At 31.6% G+C, this 25,092-nt stretch overlaps 1 protein-coding gene across 1 annotated transcript in view; it reads right to left on the bottom strand.

Annotated features, from left to right (window-relative positions):
- Positions 1-11,731: 11,731 nt before the first annotated feature.
- The window catches only part of LOC126886685 (odorant receptor 63a-like), a 51,780-nt gene continuing 38,419 nt past the window's right edge, over positions 11,732-25,092 (bottom strand). Inside the window, exons 5-6 of the mRNA XM_050653682.1 lie at positions 14,023-14,178; positions 11,732-12,071 (exon numbers count right to left, since the gene is read on the bottom strand). Of these exons, the coding sequence (XP_050509639.1) occupies positions 12,024-12,071; positions 14,023-14,178 (204 nt within the window). The 3' untranslated portion in view covers positions 11,732-12,023. The remainder of the gene's footprint in view (positions 12,072-14,022; positions 14,179-25,092) is intronic.

The raw sequence follows: 25,092 nt of genomic DNA, 5'->3' as shown, positions 1-25,092 counted from the left end.
CTGATGTTTGCACGTTGATGCCAGTAAAGATTTTTGATAATGCGTAGGTCTTTATCATCAATACCCACTTTCTGAAGAATAGCAATCATTTCAGTATATTTTACCCGATCAAAGGCATTCTCAAAGTCAATGAAACACATATAAACCGGATGTCCGACATCTCTGCATCTCTGTACCATAACCTGAATACTAAACAGTGCTTCTCTGGTCCCAAGGTTATTGCGGAATCCAAACTGTGTATCACCAAGCTGTTTTTCTATTTTTTGGTACATCCTAGAGTGCAAAATTCGTAGAAATATCTTTAAAACATGACTCATCAAGCTAATGGTTCGGTAGTCACTACATCTTTTCGCGTTTGCTTTTTTAGGTATCGTCACAAAAGTCGACAGCAGCCAATCCGTTGATATATAGCCAGTTTGATAAACTTTATTAAAAATATGAAGGAGAGATCTTTTACCTGAACTTTCGAAGAGCTTTATTATTTCACTCGGTATTTCGTCTGGTCCCGTCGCTTTTCTGGTCTTTGCTAATCTTATTGCTTGTTCAATTTCGTCCATAGTTATATCAGGTCCTGTAACTACTTCGTTAATTTCAATCTCGGGCCTTTCATCATTAAACAGTTCCTCAATGTAGTCTTTCCATCTGTCTATTTTATCAAAATCAGTGATAATCAGTTTTCCGTCTCTATCAACGATGTTATTTGCATGTTTTTTGTTCTGTCCTGTGAGTTCTTTTATTTTTTTATACATATTAAATGAATCATGTTTTCTCTGCAACTCTTCAATTTCTAAACATTTGTTTTCAAAGTATGTTTCTTTTGCCGCTCGTATTTTAGTCATCATCTCTTTATTAATGCGTTTATATATTTCGATATTTTGGTTCTTAAATGTGCGTCTTTTTTCCATCAAATTCAAAATCTCATCGTTCATCCACTGTTGCTTTTTTTGATTTTTTTCTTTGAAGTTTGGAGTTAAGTTGCTTATAATCGTTTTGATTTGGTTCCAATGATCCTCGATGGATTCTTGTTGTTCGCTATTCTCAAAATTGCTGTCTAAATTGTTTGCAATCCCCTGACTGTTATTTCTAATAAAATCGGTATCCAGTTTGTTAGAGGATTGTTGTTGTTTTATCCGTTTAAGTTGTAATTTTATTTCGGCTTACAATAGATTGTGATCAGATGGCACATCGGCGCCAGGATAGGTTTTTACAGACTTTACTGCATTTCTGTAACGCTCCCTGATGGTTATGTATCAATTTAGTTTCTTACGATATTATTAGGGGTATCTGCTGGAGATTTCCAGAGATAAAAAAGTTATAAATTGTTTGAAGTAAAAGGTGCAGATTCTTGAATTGCAAAGTTTAATCGCAAAAGTTGAGTGACAAAATTTGAAATTTAGCTTTTTAATTAATTTTATGTTAAAATCTAGAGTACAGAGAACAAAATGTTTTATAGAAAAAAAGTGGTGTAACTTTTAATTTTAAGAAAAACGTGATTCCATTTTTTTATTTTTAAAGTAAAATTGCGATTTTGACAATGTTTCCCCATCTAAAATTCAAAATGAACCTCATTTTCGTTTTCAGCACCATCAAAAACATAAAGTTAGACCAAAAAATTAGCCATTCACCACACCGTGGCTGATATCTCGAGAAATAACCGTTTTTGTTTTTGGGGGAGTGCCACTCGTCTATAAGGTCGCGTAACATTTTTCCTGTTGCATATTTTGACTTGAAATTTTCCAGAAGACTTCTTCAGGACCTATGTTTTATTTAATGCTACGTTGATTAAAATTATAAACTAATACGTTTATCACCCAACTTTTATAAATAAACATAAAACTAATGAAACAATTGTTTAAACAATTTTCCGACCGCGTTATTTCTTAGTACCCTCTGGATTTGTTATAAGGATCTTTTGTTTGAGTAAGTTTGTGCAAAAAATACGAATCGGAATAATTTACCTAACGGGGTCGACGATACAGCCTGGACTACACACGGATTCAAAATAGAGAAGAAAAAATGGCCTATACCTATCGGGTTCTACTGTACCAAGTTTACTAATTTTTTTTATCTATGGTACCACATTAAAATGATAACATTTACCTTATTTTCATTGCAAAATTTTCCAAAACATAGCAGCTAATGGGATGTATAAACCTTTTTTGAAATGGCCTTTTTATTGTTATTTTTTAAATTTATTTATTTAAAATATAATTCTACTAAATAAATGTGCAACAGAATAATATTCATAAAATTCAAGTTTCTACCAAAATATATTATATAATATTAAGCTTCACATCCGGTATACTGCCAATCTTAAAAATGAGCTGCAACGGTCTAGCGAATGGTAGTGCGCGAATTTATTCTCATTCGTCTACGCCCATTACTTTTTTTACTTTAGTCGGAACGCAAAATACTCTTTGTTTATACCACTCCTGTTTAAAAAATTTTTTACATTTTTTCTTGCTAAAAACTTTGACTTTTCTTATAAAAGACTGGTTAATTTCAGCTCTTAGTGTTGTTAATTAACGTAACAGTGATTTTTTCAAAAAAAGGGGCCATCTCAGACCCCAAGGGTCGTAGGACCTAAAAATTTTTTTTAGAAGGTGTGTATTTTAACCGGGTTTCCGTATTTTTTATTGCCATTTAATTTGATCTAATTTCTACGAAATTATTGTAATTGTTTATAAGCGTAAAAACTGCTATTTATTAACAAATAATTTTGTGTACGTACATGTAATTTTTTTGACTTTTTTTTCATAGGCTATTAGTATACATCCTAACTAAGAAAGTGAGCCCCGGATTGTTGAGATACATTTAGCCATATTAACTGGACCAGCCTCAGAAATACGCTCGTTTTCCAAAAAAATTTATAAACAAATTCAATTTTGCAAAAACTATTTAACAGATCTGGACCATTTTTTGCACACCATTCAAACACCATATTGCCCTGAAGTTTAGGTGTAGTTAAACATATTTTAATAAACAATACAATTGTTATTAACAATATTCAAAAACAGCGATTTTGTCGTCTGTTTTGCAATAACTTTTTTGTTTATTAACCGATTTTCACTTAGCGTATCTCATTCGATGTATCTTTTTTTTCTCAAAAAGTTACCTGTGGACGTCAAATCTCTAAATAAACAAGTTTTTAAGTTATGAGCAGAAAACTAAGTTTGGCGTTTTGATTGTTTATTTAAAAATTGTTCCACTAAAAAATTGATGAATCCCAAGATGGTAATCGTTTTGTAATATCTCATACTACACATTTCAACTGTCAAACCTCGTCCTTTCAATTATGTCGAAAAACGGCTTATTTTTTACTAACTTGATTGATCTATTCTAAAAAATTTCCCAGACTCTTTCAAATAGGATTTAAAAAAATAATATTAACATAAATATTTTACTTAAAAATAAATTGGATAATGCAATTTATCTTTTATTTTTACTACCATCAAAAAAAATGTATCATGCATTTCTTTTAACACGTTTGTATATTTGTATAATAGGTACATTTTAACTCATTTAATACTTCCTGTATGGGTGTATCGTTTTGAAAAGGTAACTTCTTATGTAAATATTATAATTATAAATACCTTTTCAACGAAATATTATAATAAAACTTAATTGTTTCTGGCTGATGTGAGTTTGCACTTTCAGTTTGCTTCTTTACTTATAAAATAAAATTTGAATTATGGTTTTGTTTGGAATAATTACTTGAGATTAATAATTATGATTGGGATCCAAAATTATACCTAACCTAATCCTAATCACCGTAAAAATCTAATACCCGGTTTTTTATTTTAAAAAGAAAAAACCGGTTATAACCGGGACAAAAAAACAACCGGTAAAACCGGTTATTGCGAAGTAAGAAAACCGGATTTCGGTTAAAACCGGTAGGTTTTCCCATCCCTAGTCCAGGATTCACATCCATTAAACAAAACGGACCTGACATAGCACTTCAATACCCTTAGACGAAGGGCCAATGACAGACTTTTACGGCACAGTACAGAACGCCAGCTAATAAAGCTTTTTCGTGTAAGTTCTATTCTGGTCGAAGTTTCCACATCACTTTCAACCCTGCAGTCAATCCAGCTACCCTGATATCTAAAGTGGTCCACTCTTTCCAGGATTTTGGTATCTAATTTTAGTACTGAGTCTTCGATATTAACTTTTCCGGCCACCATTCATTTTGTTTTCTTTGCGTTGATTTTTAAGCCCTTTGCAGTACATTCGTTGTTTACAGCATTTAACAGGGTTTATCACATTCACGACGTTTATTTAACGCTTTCCCAAAAATTGGTTCGGTGTAGGCATTGAACAATATCGGTGTTAGACTATATCTCTGTCTGACCCCACGCTGAATGGAAACTTTAGCTGAAACTTCTTAATCCAACTTAATACAAGCGGTTTGATTGTAGTAAAGATTTTTGAGCAATCTAATAATCTATTGTGTGAAATAGTATGTGGTATTACTAGGCTTTTCCAAAATGTATAAAGCATACGTAAATATTTTCCCTAAACTCAATGCTCTTTGTAAAGGCCGGTTTTCACGCTACGTTTTGTTGTACGTTTTGCAGGTGCAAAAGTACGACAAAATGTACGTTTTGTCCAGTGTATACACACTACGTTTTCCCTTCCGTTTTATACCTCATTTCCAGTTTAGAGTTTCTCATTTCCAGTTTATATGAAATGTACCTAATATTATTATATTATTCTTAAATATAGATAGGCGGGAGGTTTTTATTAAAATGACTTTTGCAGATGTATTTGTTTATTCGTTATAAATATATATAATATCGGTTTAAAAGATTAACGTTTTTTCTTTAATTTTAATACCAAAAAGAATAAAATAATTCGTCACATTTTTTTTCTTTTTAGACTTTTGAGATACTTAACTTTACATAAGAAACTTTTTATTTATTTTTTTTTTCATTTGTTTATTTATAGTTAATACAAATAACCTGGCATCTTGAAACTAATCCAGGTCGTTTCCTGATGGGATTACAGTAGTTGATACACATAATTTTTATTTTAACAATTTTCTAATTTAATTTAACTAATTAATAATGGCCCTAATCTATTACTAATTCTGAAAATGATAAATTATAAATAATTCTAATAAATAATTCGAATGAACAATTTTAACAAACAATTATAAACAATTATAATAAACAAAATATAATTTTTAATTTTTTTTATTTTAAATTTTTTTATTTTTTTTGTGAAAGTAAAATTTTTAAAGTGCTTCCAGTTCTTATTCTCAGATGAGAAATGCCAGCACTATTAATCTAAAAATAGTTAGAAATAATTGTAAGTGTAGGTCTATTTGGCTTGTATAATATTCACAATGGTATTTCGGTCAGCCTCAGACCCTTAGCCGAAAATATCCATTGAGTTTTAAAATTTCAAATGTTTAGCTATATTTTTTTGTTTGATTAATAATTTTTAATTTTTAATTTTTAATTTTTAATTTTTAATTTTTAATTTTTAATTTTTAATTTTTAATTTTTAATTTTTAATTTTTAATTTTTAATTTTTAATTTTTAATTTTTAATTTTTAATTTTTAATTTTTAATTTTTAATTTTTAATTTTTAATTTTTAATTTTTAATTTTTAATTTTTAATTATTAATTTTTAATTTTTAATTTTTAATTTTTAATTTTTAATTTTTAATTTTTTATTTTTAATTTTTAATTTTTAATTTTAATTTTTAATTTTTAATTTTTAATTTTTAATTTGTAATTTTTAATTTTTAATTTTTAATTTGTAATTTTTAATTTTTAATTTTTAATTTTTAATTTGTAATTTTTAATTTTTAATTTTTAATTTTTAATTTTTAATTTTTAATTTTTAATTTTTAATTTTTAATTTTTAATTTTTAATTTTTAATTTTTAATTTTTAATTTTTAATTTTTAATTTTTAATTTTTAATTTTTAATTTTTAATTTTTAATTTTTAATTTTTAATTTTTAATTTTTAATTTTTAATTTTTAATTTTTAGTTTATAATTTTTAATTTTTAATTTTTAATTTTTAATTTTTACTTTTTAATTTTTAATTTTTAATTTTTAATTTTTAATTTTTAATTTTTAATTTTTAATTTTTAATTTTTATTTTTAATTTTTAATTTTTAATTTTTAATTTTTAATTTTTAATTTTTAATTTTTTATTTTTTATTTTTAATTTTTAATATTTTTTACATAAGAAACTACTTACTTTAAACATAAAAGATGTTACTTTTTAGAAAAATTTCAAAAATTAGCGATTTGAATCAGAAAAAGTTGTGACATAATCGGCCAACGAAGAAGTGTTGACTTCTTCTTTTGGTATATATTCGTTTCAAATATTGGCAATAATTCTGGCTATAGCTATTTTAGTAACTGATGTTTTAAATAGATTAGTTGTTGTTGTGAAGAACCACTTCCTCAGGTTCTTTAACCATGATATTCTTCTTATGTGGTAAGTGGTAGCTGGCCTTCGTATTTTTGTCAGTACTGATGAGGGCTGAGGAATGCTTTGTATGCCAGGTACATGTGCAAGTTGTTCTATGCCATGTTGGTACTCAACTTCAAGTTGGGGTTGTAAAAACTGAGGCCAGAACGTTTGTGCATAATGAGGTTTAGACAAGTTTAATTGGCTGTAGGCGATCTACGATAAATTTTCCAAATGTGTCAAACGTATCAGTGGAGTAATGGAATCCAATTTTTCTTCAGCCTTTGATAAAATTTGCAGTCTTTCCTTATCCGTCACTTTTTGAAATCTGTTTTTTAAACCGTTCTCAACGAGTTTATTTTTGTTCTAACTGTGTCTATATTTGCATCGTGCCTATTTGTTTGTATTTTTTTATAAGTTCCTTATACGTGACGTTTTTTTATTGCAGTTACTAAAACCAGTCTTTATTTTTTTACTTGCCACAAAGACGATTTTTATATAATTCAATGAATTCCCCGAGAGAATCGTGGATGCATTGTCGCAAGTCTAACATTATTAGGCTTTTTTAGGGAAAATGAAGCGAACTGCAGTGGAACTTACTAGTCGTCAAATGAGTCAATCAAGATCGGACGACTTACATGAACATGTGTTTGCACGTAACGTTTTATCCTATCATTTCCCGCAAAATTGTTTCTCCCATCATATCTTCAATCTGACCTTGGGCTTTTATTGTATAGGATTTGTCCTATCTAACAAAACGTACAATAAGACGTAGCGTGAAAACCGGCCTTAAGAGTATTCGCATGCAAAATAGAGCTTCCCGAGTAGGTACCCATACCGTTTCGGTAACCCGACTGTCCGTCACCATTTATCCCCTCACTGTAGTGAAATATGAGTTAAATATTTGAGACACTCATAACGTTGTCCAAATAATAAGAATCTTAAAGTAGCTGTCAGTCTTTGTTAAGGATATATAGCTGCTCTCATTTGTTTATCTTTATTCTTTATCAAGGGAGATACAAATGATAGTACTCGTTTTACTCTGATTCGATTAAGCCCAGGAAATTGTTATAGTCAGATGATGTATTGTCTTAATTTCTTACGGATATCGATATTGGTAAATTTATTTCTTGTTAGCAATTATTATTTACGCCATTATTTGCGATTCTGCCGTCTGATTCTACGTTTCGCAAAAATTGCAACAAATGTGGTATCAGATCATCTTCTCGAGAATCTATGATGACGTGACAAACAAATGAGGTATAAATGACTGATATACCTGAAGAGTGTGTGTGTTCCTCATATCTGACAGGCGTAACTGTTGAGCTGTATCTGACAGTGAGTGACCTACCTCGGATAGAACCGATCGAATGTTTAAAAGTTGTCAGGTGATCTGAGAGGTTAGTCACGCCGGTCACTCACTATAAGCCCACATAACAATTTCATGTTCTTAGTAGATTCATAGAACATACTTTTCAGAAAAAGTATATACTCAGAATATGCGTAATTACCATTGCGAATGTGCAGAGCAGATATAATAATAATATCGTATGGTATTTTTGCCGGGGAGATTCTTTCGGACAGTTCCGGCGCCATTTACATCTTTAACCCTGTTTCAAGTAACTAGTGCCGATGTACACTAGCCCAGGGGGACCGACGGCTTAACGTGCTCTCCGAGGCAAGGTGAGACGGCTCGTGTCATTATTGGAAATGAAAATGGTTTGCCTTTGGCAGGGCTCGAACCCACGTGCACTGGCGTATGAGGCCAGCGAATATGCCGTTACTCCACGGCCGCTCACTTAAGAGCAGATACTGAGTATATACTATATTACAGTACTTAAACGTTCTATGTATATACTTAGAATGTACTACCGCACTTCTTTTCAGTATATACTAAGAATATACTTTTTAGAACATTCCAAGGAGTTGCTATAAACCTTCTATTTATATACTTAGAACGTACTATCGCACATATTTTTAGTTTATACCAAGAACGTACTTTTTAGAATATTGTAAGGAAGTGCTATAAACCTTCTATTTATATACTTAGAACGTACTACCTCACATCTTTGTATGGGAAGAATATATTTTTAAGAATATTCTAAGAAAGTGCTATCAAGTGCTATATTGCTTAGAAGTATGTTTTCAGCTTCACCTAATCTCATCTTAGGTTCTACTGGTTCTACCAAATACCTATTATATTTACATATTTTAATTGCAAATAATTGAATGTAGTTAGTACCTACATTCTACAATATTGCTTAAAAAGTCAGTACATATTTATAAATTTTAGTTATTTATATAAATTATTATATAGGGTGTCCGAAAAGTAGCGGAACGGTCAAATATTTCGCGAAATAACCATCGGATCGAAAAACTGAAAAACACGTATTTAATATTTTTCAAAAATCTAGCGAATGACACTAAACACAACTCCCCACTCCACCCCCTGGACGAGGGGTAGGGGATAACTTTAAAATCTTAAACGAAAACCCCCATCTTCTATTGCAGATTTTGATTCCTTATGTAAAAGTAAGCAACTTTTGTTCGAAATATTTTTTCAAATTGTGGATAAATGGCGCTATAATCGGCGAAAACGATTTATCGTAATACCATAGGTAAATTATAGGAACGGTCTAATATCTCGAGAAATACACTTTCAAATGAAAAACCAAAGAACACGTGTGTAATATTTTTCAAAAACATATCGAACGACGTCAAACACGATCCCCCATTCCACACCCTGAAGGAGGGGGTGGGGGTAACTTTAAAATCTTAAATATTAACCACCATTTTTTATTGCAGATTTTGATTTCTCATAAAAAAATAAGTAACATTTATTCAAAACATGTTTTAGAATTGTTGATAGATGGCGCTAATAAATTGCATTTTTCCGATTATAGCGCCATCTATCAAAAGTTCTAAAAAATGTTTCGAATAAATGTTACTTATTTTTTATGAGAAATCCAAATCTGCAATAAAAAATGAGGGTTCTTATTTAAGATTTTAAAGTTACCCCCTCCCCGCCTCCAGGGTATGAGTGGGGGGTCGTGTTTGAGGTCGTTCGATATGTTTTTGAATAATATTACACACGTGTTCTTTGGTTTTTCATTTGAAAGTGTGTTTCTCGAGATATTAGACCGTTTCTGTAATTTATCTATGGTATGACGATAAATCGTTTTTACCGATTATAGCGCCATCTATCCACAATTCGAAAAGATGTGTCCAATAAAAGTTGCTTACTTTTACGAAAGGAATCTAAATCTGCAATCAAAAATGGAGGTTTCTATTTAAGATTTAAAAGTTACCCCCACCCTACCTCCAGGGGGTAGAGTGGGAGGTCGTGTTTAGTGTCATTCGATAGATTTTTGAAAAATATTAAATACGTATTTTTCAGTTTTTCGATCCGATGTTTCTTTCGCGAAATATTCGACCGTTCCGCTACTTTTGGGACACCTTGTGTAATATTTAGCTAAACTAAACTATGTATAACTAAAATTTATATACTTATATGTACTTAACTAGATACCTACTATTTAAGTAATATTGAGTTACCAAAATAGATTATATCTATTTTGAAGCACCGCAAACAAAATAAAGAGATTATGTATGTTCTTTAGTCCTCGTACTTTATCATTCGTCTTCATCCTTAACAATGCATAGATACAAATAATGCCTGTTTTCGCTTTCATATTTTACCGTTGTTTCCTATCCCTGATCCATTCAGATAAGAAATGGTCAGAATAAGATGGGGGATATGTAATGTGGAATAACAACATCGTTGGTTAGTGTTGCCAAACGGAGAAAAAATTTCCCGTTTTGCGGGAATTTTCAGTAGTAATTGCACAAGAGCTCTGAAATTATTGAATTTTTCCCGAGTGACACTTTGAAAGTTTTAATTTCACTAGCCGAAGGCGAGTGAAATTGTGTCAAAGTGTCACGAGAGCAAAAATTCTATATTAATTTCAGAGGTCGAGTGCAATTTGTTGCGATTATTTCATGAATAAAACTGTTCAAAACCAAAATTTTATTGTAATTTATTTATGTAAGTACCATTAAACACACAGTTTTTATAAATATTTGACGATTGAAAGTCATCACTTTTATAATTTTTAAAACATTAATTGTCATTAATGTCACTGAATGTATTTTTTTCGTAGCAACGAAGGGCATCTGACGTAATATACTTAACGACGGGAGATTATCAAAAATTATCGATTTAATTCAGATTTCTGTAGCTTTCTATTGGTCAGAATCTCCTATGAATGAAATAATCAACATAATAGGTGATAAAAGGAAAAAGTTGACTCAAAAGGGAATTTTTGTTCCAGTCCAAATTGTAAAATATTAAGAAAAAATCAAAATATTTGAAAATAATTAAACATATCTCCTCAGATTTTGTAAACAGGAGGGAATTTTTTTTATAAAAGTGGGGATTTTTAAGGTAAGTTGACGGAAAAAAGCTTACTCGACGGTTGGCAACACCAAAGCCTTTGGTTGTGGGGTTTGGCAAGTTTTGGTTCTGGAATGGCCCATATTGAATTGAATGTACCTAAATTCAAATTTCAACGATGAAAAAATACTCATGATAAACTAGAAATGGTAAAATCATTTCAATTATGAAAACGAATTTTTAATAGTATGTAAACGTTAATAAAATTAATGTTTAAACTTTTTTTACCATACAACAATTTTGAAATGAAATTCGTCCAATACTACCTACATACATAAATTTTATTAATTATTCTAAAAAATAACGAAGTTGATAATCTATAAGGCTAATATTATACTTCCTATACATACATATTATTTTTAAGACATTTTAAAAGTATCTACGTATAAGTATGTGTTAGGAATATTCGATAAAGGTATATTCTAAGAATAAACTTTTACCAATATTCCGAGATACTACGTACACGAATGTACTCAGTATATTCGGTACGAGAATATTCTTTGAAGTATATGCAAAGAACCGGAAATTAAGAATGTTTTTAAGGTACATGCTATGCTTGTACTACGCATATACTAAAAAGAATATACTCCGACGAATGTTGGTAGTATAATATGCTTTGAACTTAATGCGAACATCATTGTTATGTGGGAGATACACCTGATAGGCTTAACTCTTTAGGCATATCTGCCAAGTGTACCTGATAGTGAATGGCCGACCTAGGTTACTCTTTATTATTTTTGGTGACTCTTCCTTCTTTATCATTGAAGTGAAAACTTTTGATTGATAGTTTGTGTTATTGAAAACATTTCAAAGTAAAAAATCCCCAAAAAATAACACACTGTAGATATTATATTTAGGTAACTTTATTATTTAATGTAATCTATAACAAAGCAAAAGCTATTATAAATTATTATTTTATTTCATAAGGCTATTGACCCATTGCTTCTGTTGTGTTGAATGCTAAGGTTGAATGCAGTGTTCTATTCCGGTAGTGTTTTTCTACAAGCTTGTGGTCAGCAAAGCAACATTTATTGTGCCAAATTTGCAAAGTGTCACACTATTAAGAGATAGTAATAACATCAAATCTATTATAAGATTTTCTATGTAATACGGCAAAATGTTAACAGCAAAACGTATTTCTACATTTGCAGCGCAAATTGAACAAACGTGTAGGCTCCCTTGAATAGCTAAAACAAAAGTAATATTTCAATATAAAGTTCATATAAATTCAAAACAAAAACGTTATAAGTATCATATGGATGCTTCAGAAGTCAAACGGTGTAAGTCACATTCTCCCTAAAAATGACTTATGAGATATAACACTTTTTATTATATATAATAATATTATTATTTCCTTGTTTGTATCGATGAATATGTTACAAATATTATAATAAATAAAGACGGTTTATTTGTTTTTGATAACTACTTATATTTCTGCAACTATTGTCAGAAACATCTTAGTATCTCATTTTAAACACTTATTGACTTACACCTGAGTATTGACTATTGGCTTTTGAGGCATTGATATAATTTTATAATAAAAAATTTAAGACAAAAAATGGTTACATAGGTACGTTATATTATACAACACCTAGCAAAAATATCATCAAAAAATATTGTACTTCTATCAATATAAATTAATGCAAATCTAACAATTATATCTCCGTTCCAAAGATTTGTTCGTAACTTACGGTGAATGTAATATCCAAAAATTCCCGTATCCTAGGATAATAAATTAATATACAGGGTGCACCGGAAAATAGTACTTTCCTTAAAGGTATGTGTAGAATGAAAGATCTCTGACAGAAATTATTATCAGAGACTAAAGATTTTATGTTATCAAAATCAATTTGACGATTAAGAGAAATGGAATGCGTGCTGAGGGCCCAAGAATTATTTTTGCATTTTAATATAACTTTTATGAGAAATTATAATATGCCCTTTTAGGATTTTTTTGTTTGGCTAATATATTTCAAATGGCAGTCCTTACATAAAATGGTAAGATTTCCGACAGTTTTGCAATTCCTAATACCTATTTTGGTGGATAATGGTTTAAATAATTTCGTATGTTTAGCAGTTACATGCGGGAAATAAGGTAAGAAGCAGTATCTCTGAGGGGACTCAGGTGTAGATATTTTTCTCCTTCAACTTCATCATTAACTTGTGTGGAACCGTAAATTTCTCCCAAATTGGCACAAATCTAGCTAAGTAATACTCGACAAGTGGAAAAAAGATATCTATTAATAAGAGAAGAAGTTGTATACTAATTCTCACTTAAAATGATCTTAAGTAATTGACTGGATTTACTTCGGTGAAGATGATGAGCCAACTTATCTCTGATATTAACAAGCTGACGGTTAATCCCTCTACAAGGTTACGTTTGAATATTTTAGGATGACAGGAATAATGACCGAGGAAACGAGGGCTAGCAACCCTCTTTCTGAACCATTTGGTTTTTAGGATATTGTCAACACCTCCCCTAATAACACAAAACATTCCAGGAATGTTCCTAGAAGGTACGCACAGGACATTGAAAACATTCCTGGAATGTCCCTAAAAGCACACGAACGTCCCTGAAAGTCCCAGGAAAGTGCTGTGTCAGCATTTAAACATTCATTGAATGTCTTGTTGGAACATTCCATGAATGTCTACGAATATTCTTTGAACATTCACAGTATATTTTTACACTGAATGTCTTGTTGAAACATTCCATGAATGTCTTGGAACATTCCATGAATGTCTACGAATGTTCTTAGGACATTCGAAGTATATTTTTTAGACATTCTCTGAAATATATCATCAGTGATGTGACAACACCTCCTATATGTTTTTTCATGAGTTTTGCAGGAGACGAAAACATTTTTTAAGGTCACCTCCTGTTTTCATACGTAAGTTTTGACTTGTTTTGTAGTAAATAGATAGTTGAATTTACTACAAAACAAGTCAAATAATATATGAAAACAGGAGGTGGCCCAAACAAGTTTTTCAGCTTCCACAAAATTCATGAAAAAGCAGATAGGAGGTATTGTCACTTCACCGACGATATACCAGAAGTATATGTGGCCGTACCAAATAATACATCCTTGATAAATATAAACATTTTTATTGCACAAAATCTTCAACTAAATTAAAACTTACCCCAATGCAAATATTCCTAGACATTATTGTTATGCCTCCAATCTCAATTCCCACCACTGTGTGACATCTTGTTAATAAAATCGATAACATTTTTTTAAATTCTTTTGATTTGTTGTACCATTTGATATCATAAATTGCATCTGCTAAATCGTAGCTCTTAAAAAATAATTATGAAATTATTTCGATAATAATAATAAGTACATAATATCAACATTATTAATATGTTGGACATTGAACATTTTGAAAATGGAAATGAACTCGCAAATAACTCAAAAAGTATTGACTCTGTAGAACAAAAGTTCCTGACTTATTTTAAATCTTTTTCGCCCCGAGAAACTTGAGGGCTTTCACCCATTTTCATAAAATATTAATATTTTGTATTTTGATAACAATGTCCGAAGTGGAAGTCGAAACGTCAACAAAACCATTTTTAAGTTAAATTGTGGCTTATTTCCCAATTAGAATAATAACTGAAGAAGAAGACCGTGAAATTTTTTCTTTTTTAAGTTTATTCTGTTTAAGGTAAATTTTTTAAGTTAAATTGTGGCTTACAAAATATTAATATTTTGTATCTTGATAACGACGACCGAGGTGTAAGTCGAAACGTCAATAAAATCATTTTTCAAGAATTGTGGCTTATTTCCCAATTAGAATAGTAAATGATATAAATACCACAAATAAACAGCTTCAGAATTTCTTCTTTATGTGCCGTGCTCGATTATCTAGCGTTGGTTATCAAATTTTCTACAGTAGTTTTTTTGACAGCAGCTAGGAAAAGCGATGCAGAGGATCTGTTAAACCATGACGTTTTTCTTCCACCTAACCCTCTTCTTCCGTCTACCTTGCCTTGTATTATTAAACGGATAAATTTTCTGATTTTTAACTGTTCTGACGACTTCCGTAACTTTTTCCATCCGATGCAAAATATCTTCGTTACGAACTCTATACACCTAACTTAGGTACTCGTAGGAGTCGTAGAATTATCCGATACACTTAGATTTCAAAGGCTATCAATTCCTTGAGAAGTGTATCTGTTAAAGTCCAACCATCGACACCGTATAAAAGAGTAGAGAGCACATAACATCTCACTAATCTAATTTTCAGATTCAAAGTAATACTGGATGATGTAATAAGAATGCAACTCTGGCTTTCTCTACATATACGTATTCTAATATATTTCTTTTCTTATGTCCTAGTTTTCGTTTAGATTACAACCAAGGTAGATGATCCTGTTAGTTCTCTCCAGTTGTTCACGATAAGCTGTTACCATTTCCGGTTATATTCGAGTCTTACTGACAACCACCACCTTAGTCTTTACAAAGATAACACGGTATCGCCGTATTTCAAGCTTGTTTATTGACCTAGAAACAAATATATCATCCCTCATATTGAACATTACAAGAAGTTAATGGGCGTCAGTATGATCACACTAATAGCCCAAAAGCACGTGGCTAGGTATTATATATTTAATAAAAGCTAAAAGTTTAAATAACAAGAAATTATGTCACCCATCATTGCCGGACAGTTTCAATAGTAGGGAGTTTTTGTGCACACAAATACGTAAACGTAACCCATCTTTTTGACATATACGCTTGCGCATTAATGGTTGAACTCCCGTATCTCGATGCGTATTACCTAAAGTAGCGCTCTGATACGTACGTGAGAACGCATCCCTATCGAGACGAAAGTCACCGAATGCACACGAGGATCTTGCCCGATTGGCGATTACCTACCAATAGGGCTTTTCATTCACAGTCATTTGTTTCGAGCTTCTGTCATGTGTCACATAATATTAATATATCTACGTCATACGTTATTGATATAACCAATGATACAAAACAAAGACGTATGACGTAGATATATTAATATTATGTGACACATTCATGACAGAAGCTCGAAACAAATGACAATCGATGAAAAGCCCTATGGCTACCAAATGAACATTTCATCAGCGTACTACCCGTTTATAAATATTTAAGGTTATATTGGTTATTGTTATTGGTTTAGTCTAATTGAGTAAAATTATTCTGTGTTTGTAATTGGAAATTGGAACTTCATAATAGATTTAAAATTTTACTGTTTTCAAGTTGTCTATTAATAAAGCAAAACAAACAAATCTTGTATTAATTTAAGAAATACTGTGATCACCACAATTAATAACTTGATAAATAAATGACCTAATTTCTGTAAAATTTTCAAATAAATATGAACAAACTATTTACATTATACTGGAATTCTGATGTAGGTACAATAATTTACAACTAAAAAGTAGGTATAAACAAAAATAAAAAAATTTTAACCTAAGGAAAAATAATATTTTTATATTTAAATAGAAGCAATAAAAACCATACAATTTCATCATTCATTTATCTTTTTTTACATTTGTATATTAATTGTATATTATGTGAACATTGTTTTATTTTTTTAATGTCAACGGAATTTAAAAATTACTTTACGATTTGCTTTACGTTACGTTAAGGCAGTCACAAAAACTACCTATTTTAACGTTCATCCTCTACTACGGAGATGCGTACGTTACGTAGCAACAAAAACTCCCTATTGTTTTCGTTTTGCAAGACGCATTAAATGAGCGCGACACAATATGTACTCGAGTGTATACGAGTGCGAGTGTGAGTTCCGTCTACTGCGATCTTTTACTGCGCATCATCAGTCGTACTATTTATATTTATGTATTATATTATTATACAGGGTGTCCCAAAAGTAAAGGGACGGTCGAATATTTCGCGAAATGAACATCCGATTTCGCGAAATGAAGACACCAAACACTACACCCCCCTCCACACCCTTGGAGATGGGGTGGGGGTAACTTTAAAATCTTAAAGAGGAACCCACATTTTTATTGCAGATTTGAATATCACATATAAAAGTATGTAATATTTATTCGAAACATTTGTTAAATTTGTGGATAGATGGCGCTAATAAATCGTATTTTTCCAATTACAGCGCCATCTATCAATAATTCTAAAAAATGTTTCGAATAAATATTCCTTATTTCTTCATGACTAATCCAAACCTGCAATAAAAAGAGAGGTTCCTATTTAAGATTTTAAAGTTACCCCCACCTCACTTCCCTGCGATGGAGTGAGGTGGGGTCGTGTTTAGTGTTATTCGATAGGTTTTTGACAAATATTAAACACGTATTTTTTGGTTTTTCATTTGGAAGTGTATTTCTCGAAATATTAGATAGTTTCTATAATTTACTAGTGTAGCAGGATAAATTATTTTTTCCGATTATTACGCCATCTATCCACAATTCGAAAAGAATATCTCAAATAAAAGTTACTACTTTTACGTGAGGAATCCAAATCACCAACAAAAAATTGAGGTTCCTATTTAAGACTTTAAAGTTAACCGATTTTGTCGATTCAACAAAAGATTGATCGAGTCAAACTTTATCGTTCAACTTGACATTTTTCAGACAAGTTTAATCACGTTTGAAGCATATGAACATTTGTTGGTCGACTTGAATCACTGTTATCTCATCAGTGTGCGTAAAAAGTTATCCTTGAAATCAACAAAATGAGTTTAAAGTTGTCAGAGAGTGTTATTTGCAGATTTTTATATCCTTCTCTATCTATTAAAGCAAATTCTTTTAGCACTTTCTGAAACACCACATTTATTTCTTCTTTTAATCCAATTTCGTATCCAGAAACGACTTTTTTATATTTTTCATTCTGTCTTAACATAATCATCGTGAGTTGATGAATCAGTAACCTACTATACTAAATTTACAATCAATATGCAGTAGAAATAAACAAACCAAGACACGTTAAATGCTACTGGGAGCACTCCCGAATCATAATTTACAATGTATAAATTTTGGAAGTCATGATTTGGGATCTACAATGTATACAGGGTGTTTGGTAGGTCGATGGAAATTTTTTAAGGGATAATAGGGGACGCCATTTGCAACATTTTTTGCTAATAATGTATCGCTCAAACTGTTAAGGTTTCGGAAATAAAGTTAAATTTGTCAATATTCGACAACTGTCTATTTCACGTTTAAAAATTATCTAGGCGTACTACCTCCCTGTTTAACGAATGGAATAAAAATTTAAACCTACAACACTGACTCTTCGCATAAAATTTCCATCAGCTGTCGTCATTCTCCGAACGCATAACAAACAAAAAACAATCTACCTATGCTAACAAACAATCTACCTGCTATGAAGTGGTTTATTTTTGTTTATAAACATGGTTATTATATGCGTATGAAAGATGCGTTTTACTGTTTTGACATCCGAATTGTGTTTGTAGTTGCATTAACAACGAAGGGTTTTTGAAATCTGAGCAAATAATACGTAAGGCATTTTGTTTGTCAGTGAAGTATCTCTCTTAGATAATTATTTTTAAAAATAAAATAGACGATTTCGAATATTGACAAATTTAACTTTATTTCGGAAACCTTAACAGTTTGAGAGATACATTATTAGCAAAAAATGTGGCAAATGGCGTCCCCTATTATCCCTTAAAAAATTTCCATCGACCTACCAAACACCCTGATACATTGTAAATTATGGTTTGGGAGTGTTTCTAGTAGCATTTAAGAGCAAACAGTAGCAATCAACAGGTAGCAACAAACGCGTTCCAAGATTGCGGCTCTAATTTTGAATATTTTGTCGAGATATTGGGCACACATATTCGTAGTTAATATAATAAAAAATGGCGGTACAGAGCGTAATTTCAGAAATATGTTAGTATGTGAAAATTACTCTATAAATAAATAAAATTTTGAAAAAAGGGGCCTGTACCGTCATTAACCCTACGTTAGGCGCGTCGTTATTGCTGACAAGCTTAGGCGCGTGGTCTACGATTGTAGACCAATAGTTTTTTGTCGTATAATACCGGATTTTGACAAAATTAACAAATTAGTGGTTAATAACATGTTTATTTATGTTCGCACTTTGATACTAGATATATTTTGTTCCTTGGCTTTTCTCATTTTGACAGTGGTAAAATTAAAAACAAGGTCATGATTTTTTGGGTCTTTATTCGCAAGTAAATGAAAATGGTAACAAAAATAAGCTCAATTTAGTAAAAAACACAAATATTTTTTATCTTTGAACTTGTAGAGTGACCAATAGGGATAAATAATAAAGAATAGAACTAAAAAGTAAAAAAAGAACAAAACAATTAAATGGTCAAAGTGGCACAATTTTAGTCCGTCAAACATTCAGTGCAAATATCCCCAAAATGATCATTGAATGCAAATGTGTCAAAACTTTGGCATGCCCTTCTTGTTGACATATTGCAAATTCATGCACAAATACAATATCGTCCCGCGTAATTTGTTGGAATATTAGGGGAAGGGGGTACGACTTCTTGAACTCCGAGCAGTACGCGAGCTCGTCGTCTAAGTTCTCTTAGCAGGGAAGGCATAGTTGATCGATATTCAATTTGCTGTTTGATTAGTTCCCATGCTAAGTTTTCAATGAAGTCGCTTCTTGAAACATTTTCATTTATGTTATTAGCTTTATATACACAGCAGGCTACATATTACATAGCTTTATATATACAACTAAAAACTGGAACGCGCTTAGTCGCGTGGTCTACGGTTGTAGACCAGTGCTCTTTGAATAATGGTAAAAAAATAATGCAAACAGATCGGCGGCATTTATCAAACTGAGGAGTAAGTTGGAAGTATTAGTGACAGCTACTAAGCGGGATGGGGCCGTATGTGCAGTTTTATGCAATTGGCGACCACTTAAAGGAGAGTGGTCTACGATTATAGACCACGCGCCTAACGGAGGGTTAAGAAAGACAAAGAAATATACTTTCTTCAAATAAACTTTTTTATCCCGTGCCTAGATTTTGTGTCACATTGGAACTACTAAAAATCGATTTTTTTATGACAAGAAATCAAACGTCACTGACTTGGCAACATTTCGCGCCTATGTGTATAAACATTATTGTGTTTAATAGTATGAACGTCACTGTCAGTGTCGAATTACCGACGCACTGTTGCCTCACTTTTGAAAGTTCTCAGACTTTCGCAATCTTGGACCGCGTTTGTTGCTACCTGTTGATCGCTACTGTGTGCTCTTAACGTGTCTTGGTTTGTTTATTTCTACTCCATCTTGATTGTAGATTTAGTATAATGATATTTATTATACTTTTACGTTTATTTATTATACTTGGCACCATTTCAATAAAACTAATTGCTTCAATTTTGTTTGAAATGTGTGAACAAAAACTTGACCGATTTTAGTTGAGCCATTAAAGTTGATCAACTAAAATCGAACCGTGAGAATGCGCCTTTATTCTAAATAAAATATGGAAAAATTAAGCTTTATACTTTAACTAAAGTAATATAATATTTTACACACCTTTGCTTCATGTTACTTGCTTGAGTAATAAACCGGGAGATATTAACAGAAGTTCAACCACGATTTTCTAAGTCCTGCCCTTTGCAATACTGTAAGGTTAGAGAAGGTACTTACAATTTGTGGAAAAATCCACGGGTTTCCTGTGACATTTTCCTGTGAAAATTAGATTTTCCATGAAAAAGAAAATTGGGAGTTGCGATGAATTTTTAAGTCCTGCCATATCCATAGAATAGCAGGATACTATCTATTTTATGAAGAAAATTTTTTGGGCAGGACGGTTGCAAAAGTACTAAGGGAGTATACAGATATACAAACATGTAATGAAAATAATGAAATTTTCATAATTTTTTAAGTCCTGCCAACTTAATAAATTAATCATATTTATTTCAAAATGACCAAAAAAAAAATGTTGGCATGACGTCACCTAATGTTTAACTGCACTTGTTTCTTGGAAAATTCTGTATAAAATTTTCACTCTGGTTCCGTGATTTTCTGTCATAAAATAAATTTTGTTATAAAATAAATAATTTCAGTAGACATTATTCAAAATGGCAGGATGTTTAGTTACACCTTTTTTACTATATATAGTTAAAACATTTGTAAGAAAATTTGTGGAAAATTACACGATTTTCTAAGTCATGCCATTTTGCACATACCTCTTCTTCTTCTTCTTCTTCTCGTTGTCCTTATGCCCTATAAGAGCGTCGGACTTTGGTATCACCTATCCATCTTTTACCCATTTCTTCCACGCCTTCCGGTCTCCTGCCATTTCCTTCATCTGTTGCACTGTTTTCCCTCTCTCATATCTCAAGAAGGTTAATATAAATCTATTTTCAAAGAGGCAGGATGGTTGTATAGTTATTTCGTATAAAAAAATTAAATTGTGTGTCTGTAAAATTATTTCAAGGGTGTTATACAAACATATTCATATCACCAAAATTTTCTGAGTCATAACATGTCGAGTATGCTTAAAAAACACTAATCTAAAACCGTTTACAACTTGGCAGAATAACCGCAAAGATGAATAATACAAAAAATTAATTTGTATATCATTAAAACAATCGTATCCTATTAAAAATTGTTTTCCCGAATAATGTCACACTTTTCAAATCTAATAACAAACTGTAACATCTTTATTTTAAGTGATTTGATCATATTTTTATCTAAGTAAACGCAATAAAAGTAAATAAACAATTTTTACAATTTATTGGTTATAGTAGGGAATTTACCTACCCATTATATTATACAGGGTGTCCAGAAGCTCTCATAACAAACTAAAACCGGAGATTCCTCAGATAATTTTAAGAAAATTTAACTCAATTCACCTATTTCAAAAATGCTTCCGTGGAAAGCTAGAGCTCTTTAACCCGCGAGTAGTCGCGCGGTGAGATAGAATCTCAATTTTTACCCTTTTTCGCGATAACTTGATGAAAAATTTTGCAATTTTGAAAAAATTTCGTAAGTGCCTCGAGGAAGGGTGTAGTAATGCGTAGGAATTTTTTTTCTTCTTCTTCTTCTTTTTGTGGAATTTATGGCCTTGAGGAGAGCCAATTAGCTTTAACCCGCGAGTAGTCTCGCCGTTAGATAGAATCTCACATTTCATCCTTTTTCGTAATACATACAGTAAAATTTGTCAGTAACAGCCACTAAAAATGAAAGAACTATTAGCCGATATAGAAAGGTGGCCGCTATTGCCAGTTTTTGTAGTCTACATATAATTGGTTTGGGAAATTTTTAAACTGGCCGTTAGGACAGGTGGCCGATGTTGGCAGGTGGCCGTTAACACAGGTTTTACTGTACAGTAAAATTTGTCAGTAACGGCCACTAAAAATGAAAGAACTATTGGCCGATATAGAATTGGACGGTATTGCCAGTTTTTGTAGTTTACATATTATATGTAATTGGTTTGGGAAATTTTTAAACCCGATGTTGGCAGGTGGCCGTTAACACAGGTTTTTTCAATAAAATTGTTAGAAATATATTTTCAATAAAAAAAGTAGATAAAAATTGTACAAAATAAATTTTTTTTTTAAATTCGTATTTTGAGATAGAATCTCACACGCGACTATCGACGTTACAGAAGTGAGCGCGACTACTCCCGGGTTAAAGATGGCATCTTTTAATTCATCATCGTCATAATTCAACCCGGATCTATCCAATGCTGGATATAGGTCTCCCTCAGTCTTCTCCATGCATTTCTGTCCTGTGCTGTCTGCATCAAGTTTATGTCGATCCGTTTGATGTCATCAGACCATCTGGTTGGCGGACGATCTCTACTTCGATATGCTTCGTCTAGAAGAAGCACATATCGAAGTCTTTTAATTAGTTTCTTTAAAATAGCTGCAGAACGCTTTTATTTGGAAAAACGAAAACTGGTACACTTATTTATCTTCCAGAGGTCAATTGTCAAATGTCAGTTATCAATTATTGTCAATTTTTATTACCGGTCATAGGGGTCCGTTTTGGGTACGGAAACGGATATTTTATCGAATAACTTTTCTGTCTAACTTAAAGCATTTCTGACACTGGATTATTAAATTCTGGGATAGTTTTGTACTAAATAGTATATTAGGTATGGAGAACGGTAAGGGTTTTATACCGATCGAAGACAATTGTCTTCAATTGTCTCCAATTATTGTCTGAGATCGGTTACCCTTAACGTTCGACATGCTTATAACGTTTTTTGCACGATTGCTACCATTATAAATTACAAAATTAAACATTTTCGTCATATTGACTAGTTTCATTCATTTTATCAAGGTAGATACTTTGGTTGTTAGGTAGTAACTAGGGTGCATAACAACAATGGAGAATTGAGTTTTTATTTAGTTGTCAATAATTTTAAGTACAATTTTGATTATTATAAATTAAAATATGAGCGAAAGTGAATTTGAAGAAATTGAACGGGATTGGGAAGAAGGGTGTTCCGCAATTATTCCCGAAAAATCCAAAATCCGTTATCAAAATACCTACCAAAGTTTTAAAAAATGGTGCGAAGGCAAGAATTTAAGAGTCGAAGAAAAGACTCTATTGGCATATTTCGTTCAAAGGCATAAGCAGTTGAAAGCTCCTGGAAGCCTCTGGGCAGAATATTCAATGATTAAATCCACCGTTTTTCTTTATGATGGCATTGATATTTCCAAGTTTTCAACTTTGATCGCGTATTGGAAGAGAAAAAATGTTGGCTATAGGCCTAAGAAGTTTCAATATTAATAAATAATACGTTAGTTTTCTTTATTCTTTCAAAAAATAAATTAAAATTAAAGATTTTTTAACTCGACGGTAAGTGAATTACTTACCGTCGAGTTGGAGTACTTACCGTCGAGTTGGATTACTTACCGTCGAGTTGCTAGTAAATGTCACCTACTGACGTAAAATCTGTCACGGTAAACAGTCAAAAATGATCAATCGTGCAAAAAGGTACTTTTGCTTTAACTCAGAAGAATACGAAGTGTTCTAGAAAAATCGATTTGAAAAATTTTTCGTTTTTTGGTTTTTTGAGTTTAAAAGAATTTAGAAAAATTCTATTTAGGAAAACGAAAACTGCTACGTTTATTTCTCTTCCAGAGATGAATCGATTTTATCAATAGTGAATTTCTAGTACTGGTCATAGGCATCCGTCTTGGGTATATCAACGGATATTTTATCTCATAACTTATTGGTCTTTAAATTGTTAGACATTTTTGAGAGTAGAGTATTAAATTATGAGGTATTCTAGTACTAAAAGTTACTCTTGCTTTAAGTCGGCAAGTACACCGTTTTTTTTATTTATTTTAAAATTTTTTTCAAATTCAACAAACGAAAAATTTTAAAATGGATTTTTCCAGAAAACCGTGCATCCTACTGACTTAAATCAGGAGTACCTTTTAGTACTAGAATACCTCACAATTTAATAATATAGTGTCAAAAATACCTAAAAGGGAAAGACAAAAAAGATTCCTATGACCGGTACTATGTAACATACTATAAAACCGGTACTATGTAACTATGTAACCGGTACGCGTGTAACAGGCGCTAAGTTGCCGCACTCAACTGGTTTTCCTGATATTGGAGGATTGTAGATATTGTCCTGATATTGTTTCCTATATTTGATAGCAAAATGTACTAACACTAACAACACCAGAATAAATCGATTTTTAAATACAGCATCTACCTACTTGCAACTTTTTGCATTGTGTTCAGGATAACATCAGGAAAAGGTGTACAATACAAAAATGGGTGGAAATTGCATTTTAGTGCATAACATGCATCCAAAAGTGCATAAACCTGTCAAAATCAGTGTATTAAGGGCAAAATTTTGTTATTTGGGAGGTTTATGGAGTTACGAATACGCAAGCAGAACCGACCTCCGAATCACCTAGTGCCCAGAGTTGCTGCTAAGGCACGTCATCTGGAGTTTCGTGGAATATCGGCAATAAATTAAAGAAAACAGATTATTCGAGGGTTTTTGGGATGGCCGAACACGAATATGAGATTACAACCGACCCTCGGAGCACCTGGTGCCCAGGGTGACTGATCTCGAATTTAGAGAGTTTTTGGAGGTCGATTCTGATGGCGTATTTATGATCAGCAACCACAAAACTCCTCAAGTAATCTGCTTGCATCACTTTAGTGTCTGAAAGCCTCGAAATTTAAGAATATGGCGTGTATATTAGTCACCCCGAGCACTAGGTAAAGATCTGTTCTAATGTGACATTCTTGTTCAGAAACACCAAGAACCAAC

The sequence above is a fragment of the Diabrotica virgifera genome, chromosome 6, assembly GCF_917563875.1.
Source record: "Diabrotica virgifera virgifera chromosome 6, PGI_DIABVI_V3a".
Classification (NCBI taxonomy): domain Eukaryota; kingdom Metazoa; phylum Arthropoda; class Insecta; order Coleoptera; family Chrysomelidae; genus Diabrotica; species Diabrotica virgifera.
This window is presented reverse-complemented; position numbering and strand designations above follow the sequence as displayed.